The 27,882-nt window shown below is 65.0% G+C and overlaps 2 protein-coding genes across 3 annotated transcripts; one reads left to right on the plus strand and one right to left on the minus strand.

Moving 5' to 3' along the window:
* Positions 1-1,715: 1,715 nt before the first annotated feature.
* Positions 1,716-12,057, plus strand: TMBIM6 (transmembrane BAX inhibitor motif containing 6). 2 transcript variants are annotated; one of them, XM_077838389.1, is made up of 11 exons: positions 1,716-1,805; positions 7,567-7,673; positions 8,023-8,131; positions 8,579-8,699; positions 9,093-9,141; positions 9,224-9,321; positions 9,395-9,474; positions 10,166-10,266; positions 10,369-10,441; positions 10,855-10,889; positions 11,930-12,057. In XM_077838389.1, exons 2-10 carry the CDS (start codon positions 7,618-7,620, stop codon positions 10,876-10,878), a joined length of 711 nt encoding a protein of 236 aa, XP_077694515.1. In that variant the 5' UTR covers positions 1,716-1,805; positions 7,567-7,617; the 3' UTR covers positions 10,879-10,889; positions 11,930-12,057. The 2 variants fall into 2 exon arrangements, with proteins under 2 accessions (XP_077694515.1, XP_077694514.1); XM_077838388.1 differs by having other exon boundaries at positions 10,855-12,057.
* A 4,123-nt stretch (positions 12,058-16,180) lies between these two features.
* On the minus strand, positions 16,181-27,814 carry NCKAP5L (NCK associated protein 5 like). Its single transcript, XM_077838525.1, has 11 exons — positions 27,711-27,814; positions 27,034-27,102; positions 26,868-26,906; positions 25,825-25,944; positions 24,779-24,892; positions 20,786-23,445; positions 20,140-20,299; positions 19,952-20,030; positions 18,962-19,273; positions 18,372-18,514; positions 16,181-17,946 (listed from the first exon to the last, which is right to left on the minus strand). Exons 1-11 carry the CDS (start codon positions 27,810-27,812, stop codon positions 17,707-17,709), a joined length of 4,038 nt encoding a protein of 1,345 aa, XP_077694651.1. The 5' UTR covers positions 27,813-27,814; the 3' UTR covers positions 16,181-17,706.
* Positions 27,815-27,882: the final 68 nt, after the last annotated feature.

The following is a 27,882-nucleotide window of genomic DNA, read 5'->3' on the forward strand; positions in this document are numbered from 1 at the left end:
GGTCCCTTCCCAACCCTGATATTCTATTTTCTATTTCTATTTTCTGCCTTATTATCTGTCCCTTTCTTAATGATCCCCAACATTCTGTTCGCTTTTCTGCCTGCCACCGCCCATGGAGTGGATGTTTTCAGAGAATTATCCACGATGACTCCAAGATCTCGTTCTTGAGTGGGAACAGCTAATTTAGACCCCATCACTGTGTATGTGTAGTTGGAATGATGTTTTCCAGTGTGCATCACTTTGCATTTAGCAACACAGAATTTTCTGCCATTCTGTGGCCCAGTCACCCAGTTCTGTGAGATCCCCTTGTAGCTCTTCACAGTCTGCCTGGGACTTAACTCTCTTGTAGTTTTGGATCATTTGCAAGTTTTGCCACCTCACTGTTTACCCCTTTTTCCAGCTCGTTTATGAATGTTAAATACTGGTCCCCGTACAGACCCCTGGGGGACCCCACTATTTACCTCTCTCCATTCTGAGAACTGACCCTTTTATTCCCACCCCTTGTTTCCTACCTTTTAACCAGTCAGGGATCCAGGAGAGGACCTTCCCTCTTATCCCAGGACAGCTCACTTCACTTAAGAGCCTTTGGTGAGGGACCTTGTCAAAGGCTTTCTGAAAGTCAAAGTACCCAATATCCACTGATCGCCTCTTGTCCACATTCCTGTTGTTAAGGAAAGCACCGGGCTGGGACTCGGGAACTCTGCATTCCAGCCATGGACCTTGAGCCTGGCCTTCCAGGTGGGGTTTTCCAGGCCATGAACCTCTCTGGGCCTCTGCTCCCACAGCTGTAAAATGGGATAATACCACTCCCCCCTTCCCCCTTCCGGCTGTGAGCTCTTTGGGCAGGGCCTGCCTCTCGCTCTGTCTGGGCAGCGCTGGGGCCTCTAGGATCCACTGTAACCCAACAATCAGGAGTGGGGCTACCAAAGCAAGTGCTGCAAGCCACAGGCTCTTGTGCACGCTAGCCTGGGGCGAGTGCCCCAAACGTACCATGATCCGGCTCGGAAATCTGCTCTGCAGCCCCCCAGGCACCTGGGCCCGCTCCTCCAGGGTGCACCTGGCACTGCACCGTGTGTGCCATAGCTGGGGGGCAGCCGGCAATGCACTGGAACCGGGGGGCGGGGGGGCAGCCGGCAATGCACTGTACGGGGGGGGGGGGCAGCCAGCAATGCACTGGAACCCGGGGGGGGGGGGGGCAGCCAGCAATGCACTGGAACCGGGGCGGGGGCAGCCAGCAATGCACTGGAACCGAGGGGGGCAACAACTGGCCACGCACCAGATACACTGTACGGGGGGGGGAGCAGCCAGCAATGCACTGGAACCCGGGGGGGGGGGGCAGCCAGCAATGCTCTGGGATCACCGGACGGGGGGGGGGGCGCTGAGTCCCCCCATAGGGGCCCCGTCCCCCGTCTCCTGCCCCTCCCCCGCCAGGAGGCTCCAGAGCGGAACCTGCAGCGCCCGCTCCAGCCTCTGGGGGCCCCTGAAGCGATGATTGGTCCCAGCGAAGGAGCCATGACGAACGGCCGCGCGCCAATGACGCCTGTTTTGGTTCTCGAGGGGCCAATGGCGGCGCCTGGGGTGCGGCCGACAGCCAATGGGAAGAGGCGGTGACCGAACGTCCCAGCGTCGCCCAATGGGAGGCGGTGAGTTCCGGGAGGGGCACCCAATGAACTGCGCAGGAAGGCGGGACCCCGAGCGGGGCGAGCCAATCGGCGGCGGGGGGCGTGGCCTGGTGGGAGGAGGCAGCAGGAGATCGAGGCCGGGGACACGTACGGAGCGGAGCGCGGCGGTGACGGAGGCGGCAGGTGAGAGCGGCCCCCCCCCCCGCGCTTTCCGGAGGGGGGGGGCCCTGGATCCCCTTCCCCCACCAGCATGGCACGGCCCCCCCCGCGCTCTCCGGAAGGGGGGGCCTGGATCCCCTCCCCCCACCAGCATGGCACAGCCCCCTCCCGCGCTTTCGGGGGGGGGGGGCCTGGATCCCGGATCCCCTCCCCCCCAGCGCTCTCCGGAGGGGGGGCCTGGATCCCCTCCCTCCCGAGGCCCCCCCCCCCCCGCGCATCCCGGATGGGGGGCCTGGATCCCCCTCCAGCGCTCTCCGGAAGGGGGGGCCTGGATCCCATATCCCCCTCCCGCGCTCTCCGGAGGGGGGGCCTGGATCCCCTCCCCCCGAGGGCCCCCCCCCGCGCATCCCGGATGGGGGGCCTGGCTCCTCCCCAGGGCCCCCCCAGCGATCTCCGGAAGGGGGGGCCTGGATCCCCTCCCCCTCCAGCGATCTCCGGAAGGGGGGGCCTGGATCCCCTCCCCCCATCAGCCTGGCACGGCCCCTCCCCCCGCCTTGTTTCCGGTCTTGGGCTTGCTCGCCTGCCCCAGGCCGCGCGGGACTGAGGAATGCCCCCCCCGGAGAACCCAGGCGTCCTGGCACCCGCCCCTTTCGCTGACTCTCCCCTGCCAGCCCCGGCCGGGAGGGACGTTTCGTGGGTCTCTGCATGCGACGCCCTGGACACGGCGCGTGGCCTCGGGGCGGGGGCAGAGACCCTGGCCCGGGGCAGCGCCTGGCTAGAGACCCAGACGCCCCTCAGCGTGGGCCGGGGCACGCTGCCAGCCCCGCCGCGGGGCCGCCAGGTGCACTCAAGGACGACAAGGCCCTGCCCGAAAAGCCAAGCGAGGGTTTGCGTGGGTCTGCGAGACTCGCCTCGGAGCTGGTGTTGGGCCAGAAGCCGGAAGTGCCGCCCTACGCTGGGGGGTCAGGAACGGCTCCCGAACAACGTGATCAACGGACCAACCGGTCATAAGTCCCTGGGAGCAGGTGGGATTCACCCAAGATAGGAAATGGCAGAACTACTAACTGGGCATGTAACCTAATGCTGAAATCGGCCTCTGGCCCAGGGGCCCGGAAGGTAGCTTTTGTAGCGTCCGTATTTTAAAAGGGCTCTTGAGGGGATCCTGGCAATTGCAGGCCGTTAAGCCTAACGTCTGTACCAGGTAATTCGGTAGAAGCCATAGTAACGAGCAGAATTTTGTCAGACACGTAGTTTGTCGGGGGAAAGGGTGAACACGGCTTTTGTAAAGGCAAATGACACCTCACCAATCTACCAGTGTTATTTGAGGGAGTTGTCAAGCCTGTGGATAAGGGTGATCCAGTCAAAATAGCGTATTTGCATTTTCAGACTGACTTTGACAAGGCTCCTCACCCATAGACTTTTAAGGAAATTAAGTAGCCATGGGATGCGAGGGAAGGTCCTCTCATGGGTCAGTAACTGCTTGAAAGATAAGAAACAAACAGTAAGAATAAATGGTCATTTTTCACACTGGAGAGATGTGAACAGTCCCCCAAGGATCTGCCCTGGGACCTGTGCTGTTCAACATATTCATTAATGATCTGGAAAAGGGGGTGATCGGTGAAGTGGCAAAGTTTTTGGACAATACAAAATTATTCAAGATAGTTAAGTCCAAAGTACACTGTGAGGAGTCACAGAGAGAACTCACAAGACTGGGCAACAAAACAGCAGATGAAATTCAACATTGAAAGTGCAAAGTAATGCACGTTGGAAAACAATAATCCCATAGATACATATACAGTGATGGGGTCTAAATTGAGCTGTTGCCACCCACGAACAAGATCTTGGAGTCACTGTGGATAATTCTCCGTAAACTGCGGCTCAAGTCAAAAAGGTGAACAGTTTGTTAAAAACTATTAGGAAACAGAGAGAAGAAATAAGACAAATATCATAATGCCACTGTCTAACTCCACAGTGCACCCATGCCTTGAACACTGTCCAGTTCTGGTTGTCCAGTCTCAGACAGTATCTAGTGGAACTGGAAAAGGCTCCGAGAAGGGCAGCGAAGATGATCCAGGGTGTGGAACGGCTTCCATCCTAGGAGAGACTAAAAAGATTAGAGCTGTTTAGCTTAAAGAAGAGCCCACAATGGGGGGACGTGATCTATAAAATCACAGGTGCTGTTATTTACCCTTCCCACAGTTCAAAAGTCAGGGGTGACCCGATTAAATTAATAGGCAGCAGGCTTAATACAAAGAAAAGGAAGCATAACTAACCTGTTGAACTCATTGCCAGGGGATGTTGTGATGGCCAGAAGTATAACTGAGTTAAAAAAAACTGCATAAATTCATGGAGGATGGATCCATCAATGGCCATTAGCCAAGAGGGTCAGGGATGCAACCCCATGCTTGGGGCAGCCCGAAACCTCAGACGACTAGAAGTCAACTGTGGAAGACTGGAGTGGATCACTCCACCATTGGCCTGTTCTGTTCTCCCACCCTGAAGCTCTGGAGACAGGGAGTGGGCTAGATGGACCATTGGTCTGACCCAGTCTGGCAGCTCTCATGTTCACCTCAACTTCGGCTCCTGTTTGGTTAGTTAACAAGGGAGATGCAAACCAATAGAACCAATGGGGAGCAGATCCCCCTCCTTGAAGGGGTATTTAACCCCCCTCCCAAAGCATTACTGTCTGAAAGGGGCTCTCAGGGTCAGCTGGGATTGAGGCAGTAGAGAGCTGGGTCTAGGCTCCTAGGCCCCTGGAAAGCTGTCTTTTTAAACCATGCCTGTTGTTGCTACCCGGAGGGGTGCAGTTGGGCGGGCTAGATTCTGGCGATCAGTGGGGAGCAGTTTATCTCATTACTAGCCCTGCGCCCACTCAGAGGTTAAAGGCCATTCCCCAACTCTGATACAGAGAACAGCTCGGGGAAGGAAGCAGAGGAGTCCAACAGGTGGGTGTAGGGTTAGGAGACATGGCTCCTGGGGCTGCGAAAGCTTCTGTGGACCCTGAGCCAGGGGAGCAGCGAGGGCGGGACCCAGACATGCCCTGCGATGGGCCAGGTGTTGAGGTCCGGCCAGCTGTTGCAGCACAGAATGTAAATCCTCCGTAGCCCGCGGGCACCGAACACTGGAAGAACTGGAGTCGGGCTGACGTGTGCCGAGGTCCCAGGCAGTGGGAAGGCTGAGGAGGGAGAGGTGGGGGTGCTCTCCAGGAAGGGGAGTGTAAAAGGAAAAGATGTGGGCCAGCCCCCTTTGTGGCTGTGTGGAGAACCAGTGCTGTGACTGCCGAGGAGTACTGGGGCCTTGGCTCGCTGCCCCCTGCAGGATTTCGGGCAGGGCCTGGCTAGCTTGTTCGGGCAGGCCGGCTACCGCAGGAGGCAGACTGATGTGCCTGGGGAATGGGAGCGAGCTGACCGAGCAGGGCTGCGATGTCACAGGGGAGGCTGCGATGTCACAGGGGAGGCTATGCCAGCAGTTCTTCCCTGCCGCCCGGCGGGAGGGTGTCTGCCTTGCCCAGCGCAGTCAGGGCCAGCCTGGCCTTTCTCCCCGTCCCCAGCGTGGGGCAGCGCAGGCGGATCTCCGAGCCGGGGTCCAGGCGGGCGGTAGAGCTCGGCGGTGGCGCAGCTCTCCTGGGAGCAGATGCTGCAGGGGCAGGACTCGGTGGGTAAAGGTTGCCGGGTGGCCGGGTTGGTTATTTATTGAGGAGCCTGGGTTCAGCTCCCTCCAGGGCAGGCTGGTTACTGACCTCGCCCTGGGGGTCCTGGTGACGGAGGGGGCGGGTGGTGTCCCCACTGGCAATCGATTGGACACCGTGTCCTACAGTGAACGTCCTTCAGAACGTCGCCTGAGTGTGAACTCAGATATCGCCACTGCAGTCGAGTGCTCCCCGGGCCAGCGGTGTGGGAGCAGCTGGAGTCAGGCGCTGTTCCTGTGCTCGGCCGCTCCCTGCTCGGCTGGGCGAGGAGTTTCCTGTTGCTTCTTTCTCTTTCGCTTTCCCAGTTCCTGGGCCCAAAGGCAGGGATCACGGCTGCTCTCGCTGGCTCTGGTGATCTGCAATCCCGGGTCCCTCTGCCCCAGTGGGGCCAGGGGGCTCAGGCTGACAAAACCCCAGCCGAGCGGGCCAGTGCTGGAACATACTGCCCATGCCCGTGGGGAGAAGGGGGCGGGTGAGATCCACCCGCCATCTCAGCCTGCCAGACACGCACCAGGTGCCGACCTAGTTTGGAACCTTGCACTGACTCACGGCAGCTGGGGCGTAAACGCTGTGTCCTACCCTAATTCTAGCTTGGGAGCCGAGTCCTGAGCCCTGACCATCCACATTCCACTGTTGCTGCGAGACATCAGAGTTGCAGCATCACTCCAGAGGTGGCTGCATTCTAGGCCACGGGAGAAGCGATTCCTCTGGCTGCGTGCATGCACATAGGGCCGATGGGTTTCAGTAATGTTATCCTGCTGGAAAGTGGGGGGCTGAGGGGATCACCCCGCTTTCTGGCAAGTAGGTGCGACAGTCCTGGGGACCAGCCCCAGCAAAGGATCAGGCATCCTCTGGGTTCCTCTCGGAAGAGAGGTGGTCAGACCTAGATCCTTGTCCTGGTGACACTGGCTCCTGCTCCATGTGTTACTCAGGGCAGTCGCCTCGTTAAACATGCTGCAAGCCAATTCCACATCCTGTGGCGCTTGCCCCCCAACCCCTCCCACCCCCGCTGAGACGGGCCACTTGAGCCAGTTGCTGGACCGGCTTCTGCACAGTGGGTTCCTGGAGTAAACCCCAGCCGGCCCAGCAGGAAAGACCTGCTCTCACTGGGATTTGACTCCCTAATGGACAGGAGGCTTGTGGCAGCCTCCAGCACCAGGCAAATGTGGAAGGGAGCCAGCTAGGGCCAGGGAGCAAGGAGCCTCCCTGCCTGGGTGGCTGAACACAGTGCTGCAGCCTGTCTGGGACCAGCCCCGCCTGGGATGTCATTAGGGGCACTAATGGAAGCCTTGAACAAAGGCACTTTCCAGCCGCTCTCGCCTGCCAAGTGGAAATCCGTGGGGAGCTGGGCTCGCGGGGAGCCTGTGACTAGCCCTGCAACAGCCTGCAATAATTGCACCATCTAGACTATGGGCCCAGAGCCCCGGGTGGGGGGAGGAGACGGTAGACGCTTCAGAGAGGTTTGCACAACAGCTGCACAGCTCCTCGCCCAACTATCCTCCGGAGCCAAGCCGAGAGAGCAGGGTGGGCGAGGGGGAGCTAGCCTGGAGCGAAGTGAAGCCGCGTTTCTCTGTGGTTGGGGGAGGAGATTCCTTGCCAGGCAGCTCCCCGGTGAGTCAGAAATCTCTCTTCCCAGCTGGCATTGGGGGGCTGGGGCCATGAAAGGACCTGACCCGTCCAGGAGCTCAGAGCCAGGTTGTGTCGCTTGCTCTGTCCTGGCCTGCGGTGACAGATGGCTGCAGACGTGGCACGGTCTGGTCCCCCTGGAGAGTGCTGGGCATGCCACTGGCACTCAGTCTTAGCACAGCGGCGCCCGCTCGGGGGGCCCGACGTTCCCTCCCGAGAATGGTTCTTTTCCTTATTCAGTGCACAACAAGCTGCCTAGGCACTCCCAAGTCACTTCCTGCCGGTGGGTCGATGGGGTGGGTGTCCCCTGCCAGCTGGGGCAGAGTGGGATGCTCAGACCCCCAAGCTGGGGGGATTCTCCAGGCGGGTCTCTCTGGAATGACCTCAGGGAGCTGGGCAGCCGGCCTGGGCTGAGTGCAGAGAGCTGCCGTGGCCCACGCTGACGTGCGTCCCCTGCCCTGTCTCTTCCAGCCGGTGCAGTTCCCCGAAGCGAAGGGTGCATCCCACCCACCTGCCAGCGCCATGGACGTGTTCAACCGGAACATTGACTTCAACGCGCTCTTCAAGTTTTCCCACATGTGAGTGTGGGGCTCCCTCCACCGGGCCCTGGTCCGCCTGGGCAAAGAATACATGGGCCGGAGTGGGGTCTGGTGGTTGGGGTCTGGGAGCCAGGGTTCCTGGGTTCTGGTCCTGGCTCTGCCACGGAACCGCTTTGCCTCAGATTCCCCATCCTGGGGCGTGGACGCCGTGCTTTGGGATCCTCAGCTGTGGTACTAGGACAGCGTTTCTGCTCCAGCCGGCACCAGTGGCGGTTCCTTCTCTGGCTCGGCCGTCAGTTGAGTGCGCCCAGGCGGGGAGGCGTGGGCCGGCCCCGGGGGGCAGCTCTGAGACCTGGTGGTCGCTGACTCGCTCCTTTCTACCGCACAGCTCTGCCTCCACCCAGCAGCACCTGAAGAGGGTCTATGCCAGCTTTGCTCTCTGCATGTTTGTGGCAGCAACCGGAGCCTACATCAATGTGGTGACCCATCTGCTCCGGGTAAGGGCTGTGCTCGGGGGCTATGTCAGTCCCCCGAGCTGGGACTGGATGGGCTTACGGGGGGGCATCTCCTTCCCCCGGACTGAGTGCTGGCAAACGGGCACTGTGGGTACCCGTGCAAGGTCCTAACGCCTTCGCTGCAGCATCCAGTGCCAGGAGCAGCCATTGACCAGGGAGTACTGCAGACCCCGGTCTAATGCCCAGCACGTGAGGGCAATGCCCCGCCACCCCCTGCATCTTCTCCAACCCCCGGGCGGCCGTGTCGGTGGGTAGAGCAGCCCCGGGCTGGTATAAGAATGGGGGTGTCCCGTGTCGTGGCCTGATCTTCTGGGAGCATCTGCAGCCCCCTCTCTTTCCATGCACTCCCTGTGATGGGCCTGGCTGGTGCTGCATCTGCCCTCAGCCTCCACACCAGGCCCAACTTCTCGTGGTCCGTCTGTCCAACAGTTCAACCTACTCTCGGGCCTGGGCTCCCTGGGACTGCTGATCTGGCTGATGGCCACGCCCCACAGCAGGGAGACGGAGCAGAAGAGGCTGGGGATACTGGCTGGCTTTGCCTTCCTGGCTGGTATGTGTGCAGGATGCCTGCCCCTAAACCTCCTGGGCAAAGGGGCCTGGTCTGCAAGGCTCCCTTCTCCCCTTTCCGGCCCCTCCCCTGGGGAGCCTGGACCCATAGCACTTACCGTCCTGGCCCTTGGGCCCTGTTGGTCACTGAACTGCCCCTTGTTCTAGGGCACAGGGCCTCTTCCTCCAGCGCTGGGCCCATGGAGGAGGGGAAGTCACGTAGACAGTTGGTGGCAGACCCAGGTATCTGGGCATGGGGTTCCCTGCACTAAGCCCTGCGCCCTTCTCACCTGCCTCAGGGAAGAAGCTCTGAGCCCAAGGTGGCCTCTGGCTGCCGATGATGGGGGGAGGACAGGGGTGGGGCTGCTGACACTGACGTGTCACTTTGTCCTTGCAGGAGCCAACCTGGGTCCTCTCCTGGAAATGTGCATCGCCATCAACCCCAGGTGGGCACTGTGCGGCGTGGCGTGGCTGGGCGGGGTGCCCATGTCCGTCACGGCTCTTCTCACCTGTTCTCCTTTCCTGCAGCATCATCCCCACGGCCTTCCTGGGCACCGCTGTGATCTTCAGCTGCTTCTCCCTGAGCGCCCTCTACGCCAGGCGTCGCAGCTTCCTGTACCTGGGGGGTAAGAACCAGCCCCCCGCACCCCAGCTTCCCCCACCCGGCCAGGGGGGCTCACGCCTCTGTCTCTCTCGCAGGGTTCCTGCTCTCTGGCCTCTTCCTGATGCTGCTCTTCTCTTTGATCAACGTCTTCGTGGGGTCCACTTGGCTGTTCACGGTGAGGCCCGTCCCCACGTGTTAGGGTCCTGCCGGGTCCCCCCCACCACGATCAGCAACGGCAGCCATCAACACTGGGGCCAGGCGGGTGCCTCGGGGCCTGGCTGTGGGAGCTGCAGCCAGAGCAGGTCCCGGAGGCAGGTCTGATCCTGCCTGGGCCGCGTGGCGACGGAACCTGTCCAGAGCCATGCCTGGGCGCAGCTGTTGCTGACTGGGCAGACAGGGCCCGATCCTGGGAAAGCAGGTTCAGTGGGGGCTCAAAGGTGGGTGGGCCCCTTACAGGATCGGGCTCTTGTCACTCCCACTGCTGGGCCGTGTTTTCAGCCTGCTTTGCCTGGCACTCATCACGAGGCTGGAGCTGGTTCGGGCAACTCGTGCCAGCTGTGGGGCTGCCTAATAGAAATACACGCAGCAGCGTCGCCTCCTGCCCCTGCCTTATCCCCGAAGCAAGCGAGACCTGGGTCCTCCCAGCCAGACGCAGGGCTGCTGGGTGCTGGCTGGGGTCATGGCTCGGGTTCACCCAGAGCCCGAATCCCCTCTTAACTGGGGGGCAGTGTCAGAGGGAGAGTAACTGGGGCAGGAACGGCAGCCCCTGCTGCTCACGGGGAACTGCACTGAGCAGACACGGGGTGGCAGGGGAGCATCCCAAGGGTCTCATGGGCCTGTCCCTGACTCTCCCTCCTCCACACCAGGCTAACCTGTACCTCGGGCTGATGGTCATGTGCGGGTTCGTCCTCTTCGACACACAGCTCATCATTGAGAAGGCAGAGAGTGGGGACAAGGATTACATCTGGTGAGTGGGGACAGGGATTACAGCTGGTGAGTGGGGGGCAGCGTGGTGGAGAGCCCAGCGCCAGGCTGAGCCCCCTTGACTATCTCTGCCTCTCTCCTGCAGGCACTGTGTGGATCTCTTCCTGGATTTCATCAACGTTTTTCGGGAGCTCATGATCCTGCTGGGGATGAACGAGGTGAGTCCCTGCCCAGCTTCAGGCCCTGGCTGCTGACAAGCCTGAACACTCGGGGCGGGCCCTGCGGCAAGGCCCCCTGGACGCTGGCCAAGTTCAGTCCAGCACATGGGCCAGGAACTGACTGGGCCCGGGACTCGGCAGGGGGCAGTAGCCAGCACCCACCAGGCCTGCTGTGCAGGGCCAAGCTCCTGGCCCCCTCCCTGCAGGAGCCCATGGAGACGAGTTCGGGCGGAGTCGTGCAGGGCTTGGCAAGGGCAGAGGAGTCCGGGGCCCGTGTGATGGGCCCCAGGTGGGCGCGTTCCCCGGGAGCCCAGGCTGCTTAGCCCCCGTGGAAGGGGCTGTCGAATGTTCGAGCCACCCACAGGCCAGCTGGGCGCCGGGCTGGGCCACTGACACGTCCTCTCCTCTTGCAGAACAAGAAGAAGAAGGAGAAGTGAAGCGACGCCAGGTGCCGGTTGGGTGGAGCCCCCATCCCCCCCATCTCCTGCCCCCCAACACATTAAAGGGGCTGTGCTCTGCCAGCCACAGGCAGCCAGTCGCTTTCCTATTTTGTGGGTTGTTTTCTCTTGTTTGAGCTTATTTTGATTAGAAACCAGCTGATTAGCAGCTCCTCCTCCTGGAGTTTGGTTTCCTCTTCCTGCCCACAGCTTGCTCCTGGGGAGACCTGGGCCAACCACATGCAGGCATCCCCCCCCCCCCGCCCCGCAGCTCCACTGGCTGAATCTTTCCAGGGGTTGGGTCCTTCAAAGGCTTCTCTCCCCTCGTAGCGAGAGTGGGGCCAGGAGCCTGGCCGTACAGGGCTCTGCCTAGAGCCGCCATGGCGGGGAGTTCTTAGTCTCCTACCCCCAGATCCTAAGAGCCCAGACACCTCCATCTTACAGCAGCCCTGCCCACCCTGGCCTTTCATTCAGCTGCAGCCAGGGCCAGAGTGTCTGGCCGGGTTCGCAGTGCACCCCTCTTCCCAGGAGCTGCATGCCCGGCATTGTCCAGAGCCACTGTGGACTCGGCTCCTAGAACTGCTTTGGTTCCAGCTCCTGGGGATGGGGGGGCTTTTCACTGGCCCTGGCCCAGCAGAGAGATTAGTCACCTCCCCCACGTGGGACCAGCCATGCAGCAGGCCGAGGGGCTCCCCAGCTAGGCTCCGTCAGTAACAGGACCTGCTCCGCGCCCCTCTCTGCAATGGGCAGTCTCCCCGCATCCCGTCCCGAGGCTGCGGCGGCGTCCCCCAGCCAGGCACCCTCTCCCCTAGCAGGTACCCCAGACGTTTTTCTGAAGCTCCAGGTTTCTCCCTGGCTGATGGGCCCTTTTCCCCTCCCCTGAGGCCAAACTCCACCTCTGCTTGCTCGGGATAAAGGAGTCGCGCGCTCTCGCTCCCTCTAGAACCAGTGCCAAGAATCACAGTGTAAGAAATAATCTACTTTTAAAGAGACATCTAACAGGTTTTAATACCATAACGAGCGTAATTATCTTTCTCTTCTGTTTCATCAGTTGACAGCCCTGGCTGCGTTATATAACTCATACTGTGAAGACAAAGGTGTTTTGATTCAGAAATATGAAATCTCCATAGTCTTACTTTGTACAAAAAAAAAATAAAAATCCTCAAACTTTAACCTTTACAGCCAAGCTGTCTGCTCCTTTGTGAGGGGGTCAAGTCACCCAAAGATCTACGGGTCTCAACAGGACAGAGCGAGCTGATCAGCCACACGTTACAGGTGGGGGAGGCTGCGCAGCGCTGGGAACTGGACCCATCATGTTCCAGAGCACAAGGCCAGCCTGCCTCAGAGTAGCCAGGGGAATATTTAGGGCAGGGAAAGATGCAGAAGTGACAGCCCCAGAAAGGCCCCCGTGCTGTGGAGAACTCCTGCCCCCACTGCGGGGTCTCAGCACAGCCTGGGGGAGGCTGCACGGGGGCAGTTCAGTCTCAGGAATAACGGCTGGGACGTGGCCATTGGGTGATGAGGGAGTGCAGGGGGCTTGTTCTGCAGAGGGGGCTGCACGTGCTGTGTGCCCCGCTGCAACGAGGGACGGGGAACCCAGTCGCCCTTCCACAGTGGGGGGCCCAGGGCCAGCTCCAACACCCCCTCCCCCACATCTCTATGTTCTCTGGGCCTGGTCTCTACAGCCAGCTGTGGGTCAGGCGTGGGGATGATCCCAAGGCAGACAGGTGGCTGGAGGCCTGTCAGTCTCTCTTCCCCTTCCCGCTGGGAAAGCAAACGTGCTCTGCACCACAGGACTGGGCCGGGCTGGCCCCCCAGCACCAGCAGGGTCAGGTGAAGTGAGGGGCAGCAGCAGGAGCTGGCCGGCGGGTGTGGTCCGGAGTACGGCACTCGGGCTGGCGCAGGCTGTCGTGCAGCGGCTGGTGCCAGGTGAACAGGACTGGTACCCTGCGGAGCACGTGTGGGCGAGAAGGGCAGGGGAGACAGAATTCAGCAGCCACCCTGGCCTAGCTACCACCTACAGCCCATGGCCCTGCTCACCCAGGATGGGGCTGTGGCCCTGGGCTCCCCTAAAATTACCTGTCCTGATAGTCTCCATGCCCATGGCATGCTGCTGTGACTCCAACCGCCCAGAAGCATTTCAGCAGGGCTGAGAAGACCTAACTCCATATATGCTGCATTTACAGGTAGGGACAGTTAAACTGGAGCCTGGCGCTTGCTTTTTACACCTCCCGCCCCCAAAAGCCCTTTGCCCAACAAAGCGCTTTAGACAATTTATTAACCCTCTAGGTGGCTTGCAGCCAGGGCCAGGGTGCAGTACAGTCAGGACTCGGGGTGGGGAGGGGAAATGGCATTGGGGTCTGGCTCAGCCAGGCCCAAGCCCAGAGCTCCAGGCTTCCCTTCTCCCTCATCATGGCAGGGGTCTGCATTTGGTGCAAGACCCCACTGCTGCGCCCCGGGGGGGGGGGGCTGGCCATGGGCACAGATCCCCTGCAGTCATGGGCCAGGCGGGCTCCCCGCACGTACCTTACGGTGCCCGCGCTCCTCACAGGTCTTGCAGGCAGGTTGGAAACTGGCTGTGCAGCGAACGACGAACCGGGGTTGGGACCTGGTGGCATCGCCTCTGGGAGGGAACCCTGCTGGGGCAATGGTGATGGGGGGGGGGACTTAGTACACAGGCCCCCCCCCCCACTCCAGGAAGAATGGGGGCCAGAAAATGCCTCCCTCGCTGCTAACCCTGCCTAGCGAGCACCCTGTCCCCTCAACACAGGCTGGGAACTGCCCGAGGGGCTGCTGGGGGCGGGCATGGGGCAGCCCCTCGCCCGGGGAAGCATGTCCTCCCCATCGCGGCCCACAGGCCGGCCTGGCTGCCGGAGGGGAGCCAGCCCCGAGTGGGGGCCCCCATCCTGCTCCACCACCTCTGGGGAGACCCCCCACACCACATGGGGGGAGGGGGGCTCTTCAGAGCTGCCCCTGAGAGACAGACTCCAGAGGGGAAATGGAGCATCTCCAGTTGACTGGGGGGAGAGGCCACAAGGGCGCATCAGGATTTGGGGGCGGGGGGGGCATCAGAAATTCCCCCCCCTCCCCAGGGTGGGAGGGGCCCTGGGAGGGGAGTGATGCAACTGCCCTGCAACCAGCGCCGCTGGCCCGCGGCTGGCCACAAGGGGGCACTGCAGGTTGGTGCCTGGAGCCACAGTGATGCTGGGGGGGGGCCACTGGGCCCCTCACCCCCCCCAACCCCTTGCCCAGCACCCCATCGCCACAGCCCTAGTGCGGGGGTGGCTGAGCTGGGGGGGCGCTGTCTGTCCGTCCGTCCAGCCCCACGGCCCCCCTGAGCCAGCAGCTCCCTGGGATATAACATGACCGGCCCCCCCCGTCCCAGTCTTCACCCGGGACGCCACTGACTGCCGGGGAGGGTGCGCCGCTGTGGGGCAGAGGGCAGACGCAGGGTGTAGGGCAAAGGCTGCTCAGGGCCTAGCGCAGGGGGGCCCGGTCTATGCCTGGTGCCACGCGAATACAGAGCCTGGCCGGGGTGCAGGCACGAGCCCCCCTCCCGATCCACCCCCCCCCCCCCCGCTCTGCCTCAGCGGGGGAGCCGAGCCCCACAAGCACGGACTGGGCTCATGGCTCTGGGCACCGGCCCACGCACACGCTAGTGAGCTGCAGTGACGGCCAGCCCCGTCCCCCTCGTCTGCACGGCGGGCTGCCCCCCCAGATCCCGCACTGCCCCCCCACCCCTGCCTGGCCCCCAAACCCCACGAGTACCTGCTGCTGCTGCAAACCCCACACCCAGCCTGCACCCCCCCCTCTCCCAGCAGAGGCCGGGTGCTGTCCCGCCAGGCTGGGACATCACGACGGGGACCAGATCTTGCGAGGCAGCGGAGGGGCCCCATCTCCCTCCCGACACCCCGAGAGCTGCCTGCGGCCGGGTCGGCCCCACTCGAGGCTGCCAGGGAGCCAAGCAGCAAGGGGCCTGGCCAGCATGAGGCAGGGCAACCTGGAGGGTCACCATGACAACTAGAGATTGCAGGACACCCTATATAATCGCGCCCCTCAGAGGCCCATTGATTCGGGAAAAGTCACCAGTGTTCTGCCCTCCCACTGCTACCAGCCCATGTCCTGCCCCTGCCCCCCGCATGCCAGCCCTGGCCTGCACTCCTGCCCGCCTGCCCTGCCCCATGCCCCTCTGCATGCCAGCCCTACCCTGTGCCCCTGCCCTCTGCATGCCAGCCCTGTCCTGCACTCCTGCCCTGCACCCCTGCCCCACACCCTTGCCCCCCACATGCCAGCCCTGCCCTGCACCCCTGCCCCACACCCTTGCCCCCCACATGCCAGCCCTGCCCTGCACTCCTGCCCTGCCCCCCGCATGCCAGCCCTGCCCTGCACCCCTGCCTGCCAGCTCTGCTGCATGCCCCTCTGCATGCCAGCCCTGTCCTGTGCCCCTGCCCTCTGCATGCCTGCCCTGCCCACACCGGCTCCATCCTTCACCCAACTCAGCGGTGTCCGCTCACGCCTGCTCTCCCCTTTCACACTCAACCGTCATTGCAGCCTGGCTGGCATCTGACCTGGCTCCACTGCCAAACAGCCGCTGCACCCTGCTCAGAGGTGGCTGCCTTTCAGTGCTGGGTGCGCAGTGCCCCCGTACAGCTGTCGATCAGTTTGCTCTGGGCTGGCAACGGATCCTCTCTCTTCAAGGCGTCTCTTTCCTGTGCTCTGGTACCATGGCTGGAATCGCTGACGCGGCAGCATCCCTTCGACGTCTGCGTGGCAGGGACTGGGATTCCCAGGAGGGGGGCCCAAAGCCCCCTTTCCAGCCTGCCCTGCGCGTGTGGGGCAGCCCCCGGTGGCCAGTCAGCGTCCGTGGCACCCACCCACGGCTCTGAAGAGGAAGGACCCAGCCTGACTCCCAACAGCCCCATGGGTGCTAGGTCTGGAGCGGGCAGAGGGGACCCGTTAGAGTCACACCGAGTCCATCACGCCCCACGTGCAGGCTCCTCTGCCATTCGGGCCTGGGCTGGCTGCACCCTTCGAGGTGCCGGGTTGAGTGCAGGCCTGGGGGTCTGGAGGGACTGACCCCCCCGTGTCCCTGGGCCACTCCGGGGCTTGTGAAACCCGGGAGGGCACGTGGCTGTGGAGACCGCATGTGGGCACCGTGCCCTGGGCACCGACTCCTGCCCAGCGGCTCCGTTCCTGACCCCGCAGCCGCTGGCGGGTGGGTAGGGTGGGGATGGGAAACCACGCATTAATCCAGGCCAGCTCTTAACCTTTTATTGGCTGTTTGAAGGGAGACCAAGGCAGACAATAAACAGCTGGATTCACAATAACTTATATAAATAAAACAAAGTGGGAGGGTGGCGTCATTGAATAAAAAACCCGACTGGAAGGCGAGAACGGGAAGTGGGGCTGGGGGGGTCTGTACATGGCAATAGCACCATGGAGAGAGCCAGGCGAGGGGCACGCGGCCAGGGGAGGCAGCGGGACCAGGAGCCAAGGGCAACCCCGACCTACACACAAAAGACAAGGGGCGGGAGCACCCGGCCTGGCCCCACGGCAGCTCCAGGACCCAGCTGGGGTCAGCTCGTGGGTCTGCCCCCCAGCACCAGTGGAGAGAGGAGTGGCCCCGCCGGGGAGTAGGCAGGGCTGGGCTAAGAGCGCTGGCTAGTAGGTGGGGGGGAACCATTGCAAGGAGCCCCCTGCACCCCAGCCTGGTGCTGAGGCGACAGAGGGGTCGGGGGGCACAACCAGGGGAGCTGCTGAGAGAGGGGGACACGGTTCCACTTCGTGACTCCAGCAACTCAGGACAGCTAAAAACCCCTGCGATCCAGCCACTCACAGCCCGCTTTACAGCCGGGGGGCGGGGGGCACGGGGTTAGGACTCCTGGTTTCTACAGCATCAACTCACTCCGCTCAGCTGCGCCCACCTTCCCTCCAGCACAGGCCCATAGCTGGTGCATCAGAGGAAAGCAAACCTCCCCCTCCCCCATAGCGAGCCTGAGGAACTCTCTGCCACAAGAGATTGCGGTGTGGCGCAAAGTAGGCGTGAAAAGGGGACTGGACATTCAATGCAGCTAAGAACAAGAGACCACCCAGCTACCTGAGAGGGGCAAAGCGCCCCCTGCTGTACAGACTGGTCAGGCCCTAGCCAACAGGAGAGACCCCTCCCCGCCCCACTGGCAACGTACTCCAGAGTCGCCCACCGCAGGGCATCTTACACCTTCCTCGGCAGCGGCTGGTTCCGGGGCCTGGTGAAGACTGTACTAGAGGGGCCCCGGTCCAATCCAGGCAGGCGATCCCCATGCGCCCCAGGGACCCCACTCCTGACCCGCGTGGGGAGGGGGTTTGGAGGTGGGGACAGCGGCACGGGAGCCTGGCTCCATGCAGACGTCCCTGGAGCCGAGATGACAGCGCAGACCGGCCCTGCGACGCCAGGCGCCCGCACCAGCCTCTGGGGATAAGCCTGGGGCAGGCAGCGCCAGGCCCAGCGGATTTGTTTGTTGCCCGGCTCCTCCCAGCACCCCAATGGCTGGGGGCTGCGTCCAGGGCGAGGTGGCTGCTCCAGCCTGCTTGGAAAGGGGTCCGGGGTGGAAGATGTGGTGGTGGCCCTTGTTGAGGGGGAGGAGGACTTGGTTTGAGACAGTGGCAGGATTCTGCGGCTCCCGGTGCCAGCAATGGGCTCTGAAGGGCCCCAATGCCAAACGCCCCGGGCTCCTGAGGGGTCGGGGGAAGCACAGGGGGGGCCCCCAGGCAGCACCTTCCTGCTCCAGCACCAGATGATCCCGCCCCCACGAAGGGGGGCTCCAGGGGCACCCTGAGATCAGCCCCCCTTTAACCTTGGCTCCCACAGGAGGAGAGGCTGTCGTACAGAGAGTCACTGAGCGACTCCGAGTTCTCCAGGCCCGCCTGGCCCTGCCCCGTGTCCCTGGACCTCAGCTCCGTGCTGCCTTCCTCGCCCACGTCAGAGGCACTGGGCGTCCGGCTGGCGCTGAACCCCTGTGAGGAGGGGGGCGGCAGGCGGGGCACGTCCGAGGAGGCTCTTTTCCTCTCGGCGGTGCTGTGTGCGGAGCTCTGCAGGGACAGACACGGGCGTGAGAGCGGGGCGGGGGGATCCGTGCGGCAGGGGTCTGAGCCCTGTGCGTGTGGGGGGCGGGGGAGCGAGCTGAAATCGGCGGGGGGGATCCCTGAACTGTCACCTTCCTGATCAGTGCCCACCCCCAGGCAGACGCCGCTCAGGGATGGGGAGCAGAACACCCGGCCGGCTGGGGGGTCCCTGCGTGTCGGCATGGCCCGCCTGCATCCCAAGAGCAGCCGGGTCTCAGCACCACCAGCCCCCAGTGTGGCGATGTTTCGGGCAGCAGGGACCAGAGTGTCCCTGGGGCTAGGCCGTGGATCCAACGGGCAGGACCGCGCTGCCCACGCAGACCAACCCTTGGGCTATTGGCAGCTCGCTCCCAGGGCCCCACCCCAGCCCCGTCCCCGGGGGGGCTCCTTACCCCGGCCAGCCCATGCAGCCCCTCCAAGTCCCGGGCCGTGCACAGGAAGGGGTCCGCGGAGCCGCTGCAAGCCTTGGAGTTGGGGAAGGTCCAGTTCTTGCTCGGCTGGACTCGCCGCGCTCGGCCGGTTTCCATGCAGGGGTCTGGCACCAGGAGGAAGGCGGTGGGGAATTAGCAGACAGCTCCCTGGAGGGCAACCCCCCATTCCCCACGGGGTCAAGCTGGGATGCAACCCAGCCCCAGGCGAAGGGCTCAGTGGCTGCAAACGTGGGCAGCAGGGACTGGGGTGAGGGTTGGGGTCGCTGCAGTCCTGTCCTAGCACCCACCTTCCAGTGCCCCGGCCCCTGGCGGGCAGCTCAGCACAGGGCGGGGTGGGGGATTAAGCCCTCTGGTAGAGGGGGAAAATGGACAGTGTCCGGCCCAGGTGGCATGGGAGACACACGGACAGGGAGGTTACCTGCCCTGCCGCCTGGCACAAAGCCCAGCCCCCCAAGGACTCCGCCATGGCCAAGATGGGGGGTGCTCCCCACCTTCTCGCTGGGCCCAGCGTAAGCCCCCTCCCCGCCCCGGCGGCTCGCCTGGGTACAGACCTTGGGGGCAGACTCTGTGGCCGCGGAGGCTCGGGGGCGGCTCGGCGCTGGCCAGCACACCGTGGAAGGCGGGCATGCTTTGGTGCTTGCCAGGCTCCAGAACGTCCTCCACGCTGGGCACCTCCCTCTCCAGCGTGCGGGCCTTGCGGGGGACTCTGGTGCCGCCAGGGGGCCGCCCCGGGGCCAGGCTGGGCAGCGGGTCCAGGCTGGGTTTCAGCTTGGGGAGGTTTTTACTGGGAGCCCCACTGCAGTAGTCGGGGGGAGGGAAGGTGCCGATGCCACTGTCCAGGGTCCGTGTCAGGGAGCCACACGCTGCGAGCAACAAGGCCAGGGTGGAGTCAGCGGGCCGGCCTAGCCCAGATGGGCCTCCTGGAGCCCCTCCCCGCAGCCCATCTCAGAGCACTTCACCCCCCACGGAACACGTGGCAAATTACCCAAGGTCACCCCCCCATGTCCCAGGCTGAGTCCCGTCTCTAGCCCCACCCACCCTCCACTCCAAGCCCCACCCACCACCAGCAGGCCACACCCCCACAGAAAACACGGCAAATTACCCAAGGTGGTGCTGGGTGTCCCTGGCTGAGTTCTGCCCCTAGCCCTAACCCTCCACTACCACACACCCTCCTGCCCCCCAAACCTCCACTGCCCCCATGCCACGCCCCCTCCTGGTTCCAAGCTCCGCCCACCACTGGCAGGCCACACCCCCACCTAACACATGGCAAATTACCCAAGGTCAGGAGGGTCTCAGACTGAGTCCTGACCCTAGCCCCTCCCACCCCCCACTGCCATGCCCCCACCTGACTCCAAGCCCCGCCCACCACTGGCACGCCAAACCCCCACCCAGGGCTGGGAACGTCACCCAGGAGTCCAGACCCCCAAACTCCCAATCACCAGACCCCCTGCCTCCCGAACCACCCACTCGGCCACAGTCTGCACCGATAACGAGCCAGGCCCAACCCAGGGTTTGTGCCACTGAGCCTCCTGTGGGGCCACCTGTGAAGTGCTGGGAGTTCACGGACTCGGCCAGGCTGTCGTCCGATGGGATTTCCTCCCGGAGCTTCGAGTCTGGGCTCTTCAAAGGAAAGGAGATGAGAGAGACGGATAAACACAGCGCCCGGGGTTACCTTCCCCTCTGCCTGGCACAGAGCCCGGCCACAGCCAGGTCTGGGGGAGCTCCCCACCTTCTTGGGGGTCTCCTCGCAGCTCCGCAGATCGCCGACGATGCCGTTCCGTGGGGGCCGGAAGAGCCTGGGGTCTTTGATGTCGTGCGAGACCCTCTGGAAATCCCGGAGCTCCCTCTTCTGCTCCAGCCGGTTCTCGTAGGCTTCCTTCCCGTCCACCCTGCAGAGATGAGGGTGTGAGCTGCCGGGGAGCTGACAGGACAGACAGATGGACCCCCAGAGCCAGTGGGGCAGAGCCCCTCTCTACGGGCTGGACACAGCTCTCCCTGGTCTGGGCTCAGGACGACTGCCCCGGATGAAAACCCCTCCCCTCCCTCACTCTCAGCACGTCTGAGCTTGCGGCGTGATCCCCATTCACAGAGGCACAGAAAGGCCTCAGGGAGTCTCTGCCAAGGCTGGGAATCCCCTCTCCCCCGGCCCTAACCCAATAGACCCCACTCCCCTCCCAGAGATGGGAACAGGACCCAGGAACGACCCCCACTCTCCCCTGCTCTAACCACTGCACCCCCACTCCCCTCCCAGAGCCAGGGACAGAACCCAGGAGTCCTGGCCCCCAGCCCACTGCCTGGGCACACAAACTTCTGTTTCCACGCCTGCTGGCATCTCCCTCTCCCCCTGCCCCTACCTCGCAGAGCCCCCACCGTACCTGTTCAGCAGCTGCTGCATGAAGTTTTCGGCCGTCACCTCCTGGTACATGACCTGGAGCTCGTTCTGCGTCTGCTCCATGAGGATGCCGCAGGCGTGGGGCCGGCCCTTCTCCAGCGCCAGCCCGTTGATGTAGGCCTTCTCCGCCTCCAGCGCCTTGCGCAGGTCCTCCGCCTTCTCCATCAGCTTGGAGATGTTGAGGCTCTCTGCCTCCAGCTTGCCGGCCGCCACCTTCCTCTCACCGCCCCCGCCCCACTGCTTCCGCTCCCCCTTGGCTGGGAGCCCCTCGGGCCGCCGGCTCAGGGCGGGCAGCTTGCTCCGGCGCAGCCCAAACCAGCTGGCGATGCCGCTGGAGTTCTTCGGCTTCCCCTCGCCCGCCAGCCCCTTGTCCTGGCCCCGCCGGCGCAGCACATTCTCCTCGATGCCCTTCATCACCTTCTCCTCGATGGCCGAGTGCAGCCCAGGGCTGACCGCGGGCAGAGCTCGGCCAGGCAGGGGCGGAGCCTTGGCACAGTCGGGGGGCTTGCGGCCCGCGCCAGGTGGCGGTGTGGGGGGCGGCTTGGGGCCACCGGGCTTTGGCTCTTCGGCAGGCGGGCGGGGAGCCCCAGCCTTGGCCGATGCCTTGGTGGGCGATTTGGAGGGCAGCTTGGTGGGGCTCCCATGGGGGCTCTTGGTGCCCTTGGCGGGGGGCACCGGAGGGGCTTTGGGGGAGTTCCTGGGGCCCAGGGGGGTCCCCGCTGGGCACAGCACCCCCGGCTGGCGGGCTTTGGCAGCGTAGTGCTTCGAGGAACAGGTCTCAGCCTCCAGCCGGGAGCCCACCGAGCCAGAGGAGTAGCACCGCCCGGCGGGCTCCCCGCCATGGCACTGCTCCTGGAGTTTGAGGCTGCCGCCCGTGCCCGGCTGGGGCTGTGCCCTCATCTCCAGCACCTCCTCGCAGGGCCGGCCTGGTGCCCTGGCCTTCCCGGGGCAGCCGTTCTTCTCTGGGCCCGGCCCCTCCTTCCGCTCCCCGGCCTTGGCACCCTTCAGCTTCCCCAGCGCCGACAGACGCTCCTTAAAGGGCAGGTGTCCCAGCTCCGGCTGCTTCTTCCCAGTGCTGTTCCCAGGCCTCTTGGGCCCGGCGGCGCCCCCGGCATTCCTGCGGGCAGGCGGCGGGGACTCAGAGCCCTGCTCCCGGCCCTCCTTGGCAGGGGCGTAGGGGCACAGCTCAGGCGGGCAGTGGGGGACGTCTGGCCTGGCGCCTCGCAACGGTGTGGAGCGGGAGCCCTTGGGCCGCTCCAGCAGGGAGGCCAGGCCGCCCACCGACAGCTCCGAGACATTCTCGTAGTCATGGGCCTTCGGGGAGCCATGGCCGAAGGGCTCCGGGGAGTGCACGGCGGCCTCAGCCGTCCCGGGGGCCAGGCGCCTGCCAGCCTTGGGGGAGGCCTGACCGCTGGCCCCAGGGGGCAGGGGGCAGGCAGGCGCCGCGGGCCCCTCGGGGGAGGCCCTGCGGCTGAGCACGGGCGAGGGGCACGCCTCGTAGTTGTTGCTGCGGCAGGGGATCTTGGAGCTGCGGGTGAGCTGGGGGCTCAGGCGCAGAGGGTTGGGGCCCTGGGGCTTCTCCCCGGGCGTGGGCATCTTCAGGAACCTCAGCATCTTGGAGGGGGAGGGCAGGGGAAGTGCCCCACCACCCGGCGACGGGGGGCCCGGCTGCAGCTTGGGCTTGCCCTGAGCCGAGATCTGGGCAAAGCCCTTGGCACTCTTCTCGGGGGGCTCGTCTCCGGAGAGGCAGATGCTGATGTAGGCCTGGTGCCCCAGGGCCGGCTCCGGGAAGGGCCCCAGGTCCTGGCCACCGGCGGCTGTGCCGACAGCTGGCTTGTCTGCGCTGCCCTGGGCCAGGCCCGACGCCGGCTTCATGGGCTCGTACTTGCCCAAGACCGAGAGGCTGGTGAGCATGTCCCGGCTCAGGGCCTTGCCCAGCGCCCCCGGCTTGGGGCCCAGCGCCCCCGGCTTGGGGCCCAGCGCCCCTGGGGACCCCTCCAGCTGGTAGGCAGCGGCTGGCTCCCCGTTGAGCGGGCAGCCCCCGGTCAGGAAGTGCTGAAGGTAGCTCTCCGTCTCCTCCAGCAGCAGGCCTAGGTCCAGCTTCGTTTCGGCCAGGGTGCTCAGCGGGGCCTCACCCGGGGGGCCCTTCTCCACGGGGCCCAGCTCCCCCAGTTCCCCCAGCTCGTCGGAGGAGGAGGAGGAGCTGCCCTCGCTCTTCTGCCGGCAGCACAGCGGGGGGAGCAGCTGGGGGCGCCCCCCCTCGGCCTCCAGGCCCCCCCCCTCCTCACTCTTCCACTTCAGCACCTCCTCCAGGCCATGCTGTGCTCGCAGCAGGCAGGACGGCCACAGCTCGTGGGCGGTGGCCAGGGGCTCGGCCGGGGGGCCTTCCCCATTCACCGGTGACTCCGGCTGGCTCCGGCTGTCTGCTGGGACCGGCTGGAATTTGGGGGAGCCGGGCTCGGGAGGGGAGTGGCTGGGGTCCCTCCAGGGAGCCAGCTGGCAGGGGGGGGGGCACAGCAGGGGGTCCGTCTCCTCCAGCTTCCGCAGCACCTCCAGGATCTGGGCTTTCTTCTTGAAGAACGGAGACAGCGCCTCCATGGACTGGAAGCCGGGGCTGCCGGTCCGCAGCCCTCCGTACCCCACCTGGGGAGAGGGGCCGGAGAGGCCGTGAGACGCCCAGAGTCTGGCTCCCAGCTATGCCCGATAATCCAGACCCCCAGCCCAGACAGCGGCGCGGCCAGAGCACGTGGCACCGTGGCCGTTCGCTGCTTCCCGGGGCAAACGGGCAGGCCCAGGCCTAGAACATGGGGTTCTGGGGCCCCCCTCGGTCCCAAGGCTCAGCCAGATGGTGGGGACAGGGTGGCTAGTGGGAGCCCAGGTTGTTGGGGGTGGGGAGCCCCTTTGATCAGGGGGCCAGCTCGCCCTCCTGCAGGCTGGGCTGTCAGGGAAGGGGGACGGCCAGCCAGGGAGGGAGCTTGATCCTCACAGGGGTGACCCACATAGGCCAGCCCCCCTTCCCCACTTGGCAGGGGGCAGCCTGGGCACTGCTGGGTTAGGAGCATGGCAGGTACCGTGGCATTGCTGCCGGGGGAGGGGGCGATATGCCCAGCTCCCTCCCCTGTTAATGGGACCACCCCTCCCCACATCCTCAGCAGCCCCCGCTCCGAGACCCTTCCCCGAGGGAGTCAGAGCTGCTCTGTCAGGCCCGATGCAGTGGGGGCGCCCAGCCCCGGTTCTGCTCTCAGGGCGTGGGGGGCAGCAGGGGAGAGCCTGCACCAGTGGCGAGGGGCTGGGCATTGGGGACCCAAAGACAGACCCCTGTCCCTGATCCGGAGGAGCTGCCACCGAGCATCCCAAAGCGCTGCCCTGGGAAGCCGCCGTCTCTGCATCTTCCCGGGGCCATGGGCGGGCAGGAGACCCCCCGCCATTTCTGCTAACGCCAGGGCACAAGGGGCCTGACTGAGCTGTCAGAAGCTGGGCTTGAGCAGCCCCCAATCCGACGGGCCCCCCACAGCCCGGCCCCAGCTCAGCAGCCCAGCCAGGATCACCTCCTCCCTCAGTGCACAGGTGAGGAAATCGAGGCCCTGAGGGGGGCGTGACCCGCCTGAGATCCCCCAGCGTTATCTGTGGCAAAGTCTGGCACAGGAGTCCTGGCTCCGAGGGCCCTGCTGGGCTTGGGCCCAGCTCCTGGGAAACAAAAGGGGGGGGCTCGGCTGCTCCTGCAGGGGGCTCTAGGCCTGGGGCCCCACTCGCCCTGCCACTAACCCAAGCTCGTGGCTGGAGCCCGTTCCCCTGGCAGCCCTCCCTGCAGCTCCCCACTGATCTCAGTGTCCTGCAACGGAACCCACGTCCCTGCCCGGGGGGCTCGGGCCCGGCGAGGACAGCAGCTGCCCCCCAGTGCCCCTCTCCCTGGTCTATGGGCTAAGAGCAGCCGGGAGCTTGGCTGGACGGGGAGCCAAGGGGGCGCGGGACATACCTCCCTCGGCAGGGCGCAGCGTCCCAGGGGCAGCGAGGGGGCCAGCTTCTCCACCGAGCCCAACTGGAGACTGGCCGGGGGGCTGCACAGCACAGGCACCGGGTGCAGGGCCAGCTGGAAACGAAAGCAAGGCAGTGAGGGGCGGAGACGCCGCAGGGGAAGGAGAAGGGCAGGGAGTCGGGGACCCCAGACCTAAGGGGTGGGGTACGAGGCTGGACCTGGCGGGGGGGGGGGGGGGGACTGAGGCTGGACCAGGTGGCGGGTGGGGGGCTGAGGCTGGACTGGTGGCGGGGAGGGAGGGGGGCGGACGAGGCTGGACCGGGTGGCGGGGGGGAGGCGAGGGGGCTGAGGCTGGACCGGGTGGTGGTGTGGGGATGGGGGTGGACGAGGCTGGACCGGGTGGCGGGGGGAGGTGGGGCGAGACTGGACCAGTTGGCAGGGAGGGAGGGGGTCGGATGAGGCTGGACCGGGTGGCGGGGGGGAGGCGAGGGGGCTGAGGCTGGACCGGGTGGCGGGGGGAGGTGGGGTGAGACTGGACCAGTTGCCAGGGAGGGAGGGGGTCGTATGAGGCTGGACCAGGTGGCAGGGAGGGAGGGGGTCGGATGAGGCTGGACCGCGTGGCGGGGGGGAGGCGAGGGGGCTGAGGCTGGACCGGGTGGCGGGGGGAGGTGGGGCGAGACTGAACCAGTTGCCAGGGAGGGAAGGGGTCGTATGAGGCTGGACCAGGTGGCAGGGAGGGAGGGGGTCGGATGAGGCTGGACCGGGTTGGGGGGGAGGTGGGGCGAGACTGGACTGGATGGCAGGGAAGGATGGGGGCGAGACTGGACCAGTTGGTGGGGAGGGATGGGGGTGGACAAGGCTGGACCGGGTGGCAGGGAAGGAGGGGGGCGAGACTGGACCAGTTGGTGGGGAGGGATGGGGGTGGACAAGGCTGGACCGGGTGGCAGGGAAGGAGGGGGGCGAGACTGGACCAGTTGGTGGGGAGGGATGGGGGTGGACGAGGCTGGACCGGGTGGCGGGGGGGGGGGGGGGGGCTGAGGCTGGACCTGGGGCAGCGAGCCGGTCGTCAGCTGCAGCTTTTGCTGGAAGAGGTCGCTCAGGGTCTGGTTCTGCCGCTCCAGGTCAAAGACCCTCTTCTTCAGCTTGAGGCACTCCTGGCGCAGGTCCTGCCGGCCCCGGGGCAAAGCAGAGCATCTGAGCCAGCGCCCCCAGGGGGTGGGGCTCGGGCCTGCACTCAGAGCCAGGCACTGGGCTCCCCTCCCCACTCGGTGCAGCCCCCCCCCACACAGCCAGGCAGGGGGCTGCCAGGGTCCCCCAGAGCTGCCCTCTAGCCCTCTCCCTCTGCCCACGTGACCCTGCGATGCTGGCCCTGGGTCCCAGCCCCGCCACGGCAAAGGGCCTGGGCTCACAACCCACCCCAGGGCTCGGCCACATGCCAGGCGGGGCTGGCTCAAGGATCCCAGGGCATGCCAGCGGCTCCCAAGTCACCAGTCCCCACCCGCAGCCCCGTGTCACCCACACGCCACAGAGTGGGCAACGGGCGGGGAGGCCTCCAGCGCCAACTAGGCTGCATCCCCGCGCTTGAAGCGTGGACTCCGGGCTTCCAGTCCCAGCTCTGGAGGGGAGGGGAGGGGGTCAGGACTCCGGGCTTCCAGTCCCAGCTCTGGAGGGGAGGGGAGGGGGTCAGGACTCCGGGCTTCCAGTCCCAGCTCTGGAGGGGAGGGGAGGGGGTCAGGACTCTGGGCTTCCAGTCCCAGCTCTGGAGGGGAGGGGAGGGGGTCAGGACTCTGGGCTTCCAGTCCCAGCTCTGGAGGGGAGTGCTGTGCTGTGCTGTGCAGTGGTTGGGTTGGGGGGGGGGGGAGGGTCAGGACTCCTGGGTTCTGTCCTCGCTGCTGTTCATCGTGCTAGGGAAGCGTCAGCCTGTACAACACACAAGGCCATGCAGCGGGCAGAGCGCTGGGCCCCTGGACAAGGGCACCACACCCATCGCCCACCGCTGCTCAGGTCCCACCCTGGGGGGGAGAAGGTTGGCTGTGCTGCCCCGGGGGGGCTCTGATCCCCAGGCAGGGGGGCCCCAGTACTCACTCACCTTCTGGTTGAGCAGAGCCTGGACCACGTGGTTGGCAACCTGGAAAGCAAAGCAGTCACATGACAGGAGGTGGGGGGCAGGAGCAGCAAATGATTCTCCCACCCCCAGACACTGCCCCGGGTCCCCGAGCAGCCCAGTGCAGGGGGCTCCAGGGCAGGCAAGTTACCTCGTCCAGGCAGCGCTCGTAGGTCTCCCTCTGGTTCTCGTTGGCCTGAGCCAGGGCCGAGTTCTCCGCCTGGCGCAGAGAAGGAAAGAGCAGCAGGTCAGGGGCCCAGCTCCTCCGCCCACCCGAAACTCCATGAGGGGGAAACTCCATCCCAGAGCTGGGCGCCAGGACTCCTGGGTTCTGTGCCCTGCTCTGGGCGGGGAGTGCGGTCTGGTGGGTTAGAGCAGGGGGGGCTGGGAGCCAGGACTCCTGGGTCTTTTCCTCTGCCACAGATTCACTGTATGATGTTGGGCAAGTCCCTGGCCCCTCTCTGCCCCAGCTCACTCTGCTGTGGGGCTCTGGGAGCGCCTGGGAAGCTGCCTTGGACCACGGCTGTGAGTGGAAGGGGGGCGCTGTCCTTGGAACAAACCCCTGAGCAACACGGATTCAGAGCCTGCAGGAGGGAGCCCCTGACTGTTCCCGTTTGCTGCCCCCCTGGTGGCCACACGGCTCGCACTGACCCAGCCTTCACAGCCGGGGCACCCCTCCCCAGTGCTGGGGAGCAGGGCGCTGCTGGGGTGGGCATCCCCAGACGCCATGCAGGGCTCCTGGGGGGGCAGCGACCCTCCATCCGGCCCCAGGCATCTACCCAGGGATCATGCCTGGCCCCAGAGACACAGCCCAGTGGGGCTCCGCACCTCCAGCTCCCGCAGTCTCTGCAGCAGCTCCTGGCTCGTTCCCGGCTCACTGCCGCCCTCTTCTGGCTTCATGTCTCCCCGGCCGGCCACAGCTTCCGACATGGAGCCCTGCACCACAAAGCGAGAGGCCAGTGAGTGTCGGGCCAGGCACCCCCCAGGGGTGTGGCCCCTT

The sequence above is a fragment of the Eretmochelys imbricata genome, chromosome 20 (assembly GCF_965152235.1).
Source record: "Eretmochelys imbricata isolate rEreImb1 chromosome 20, rEreImb1.hap1, whole genome shotgun sequence".
NCBI classification, from domain to species: domain Eukaryota; kingdom Metazoa; phylum Chordata; order Testudines; family Cheloniidae; genus Eretmochelys; species Eretmochelys imbricata.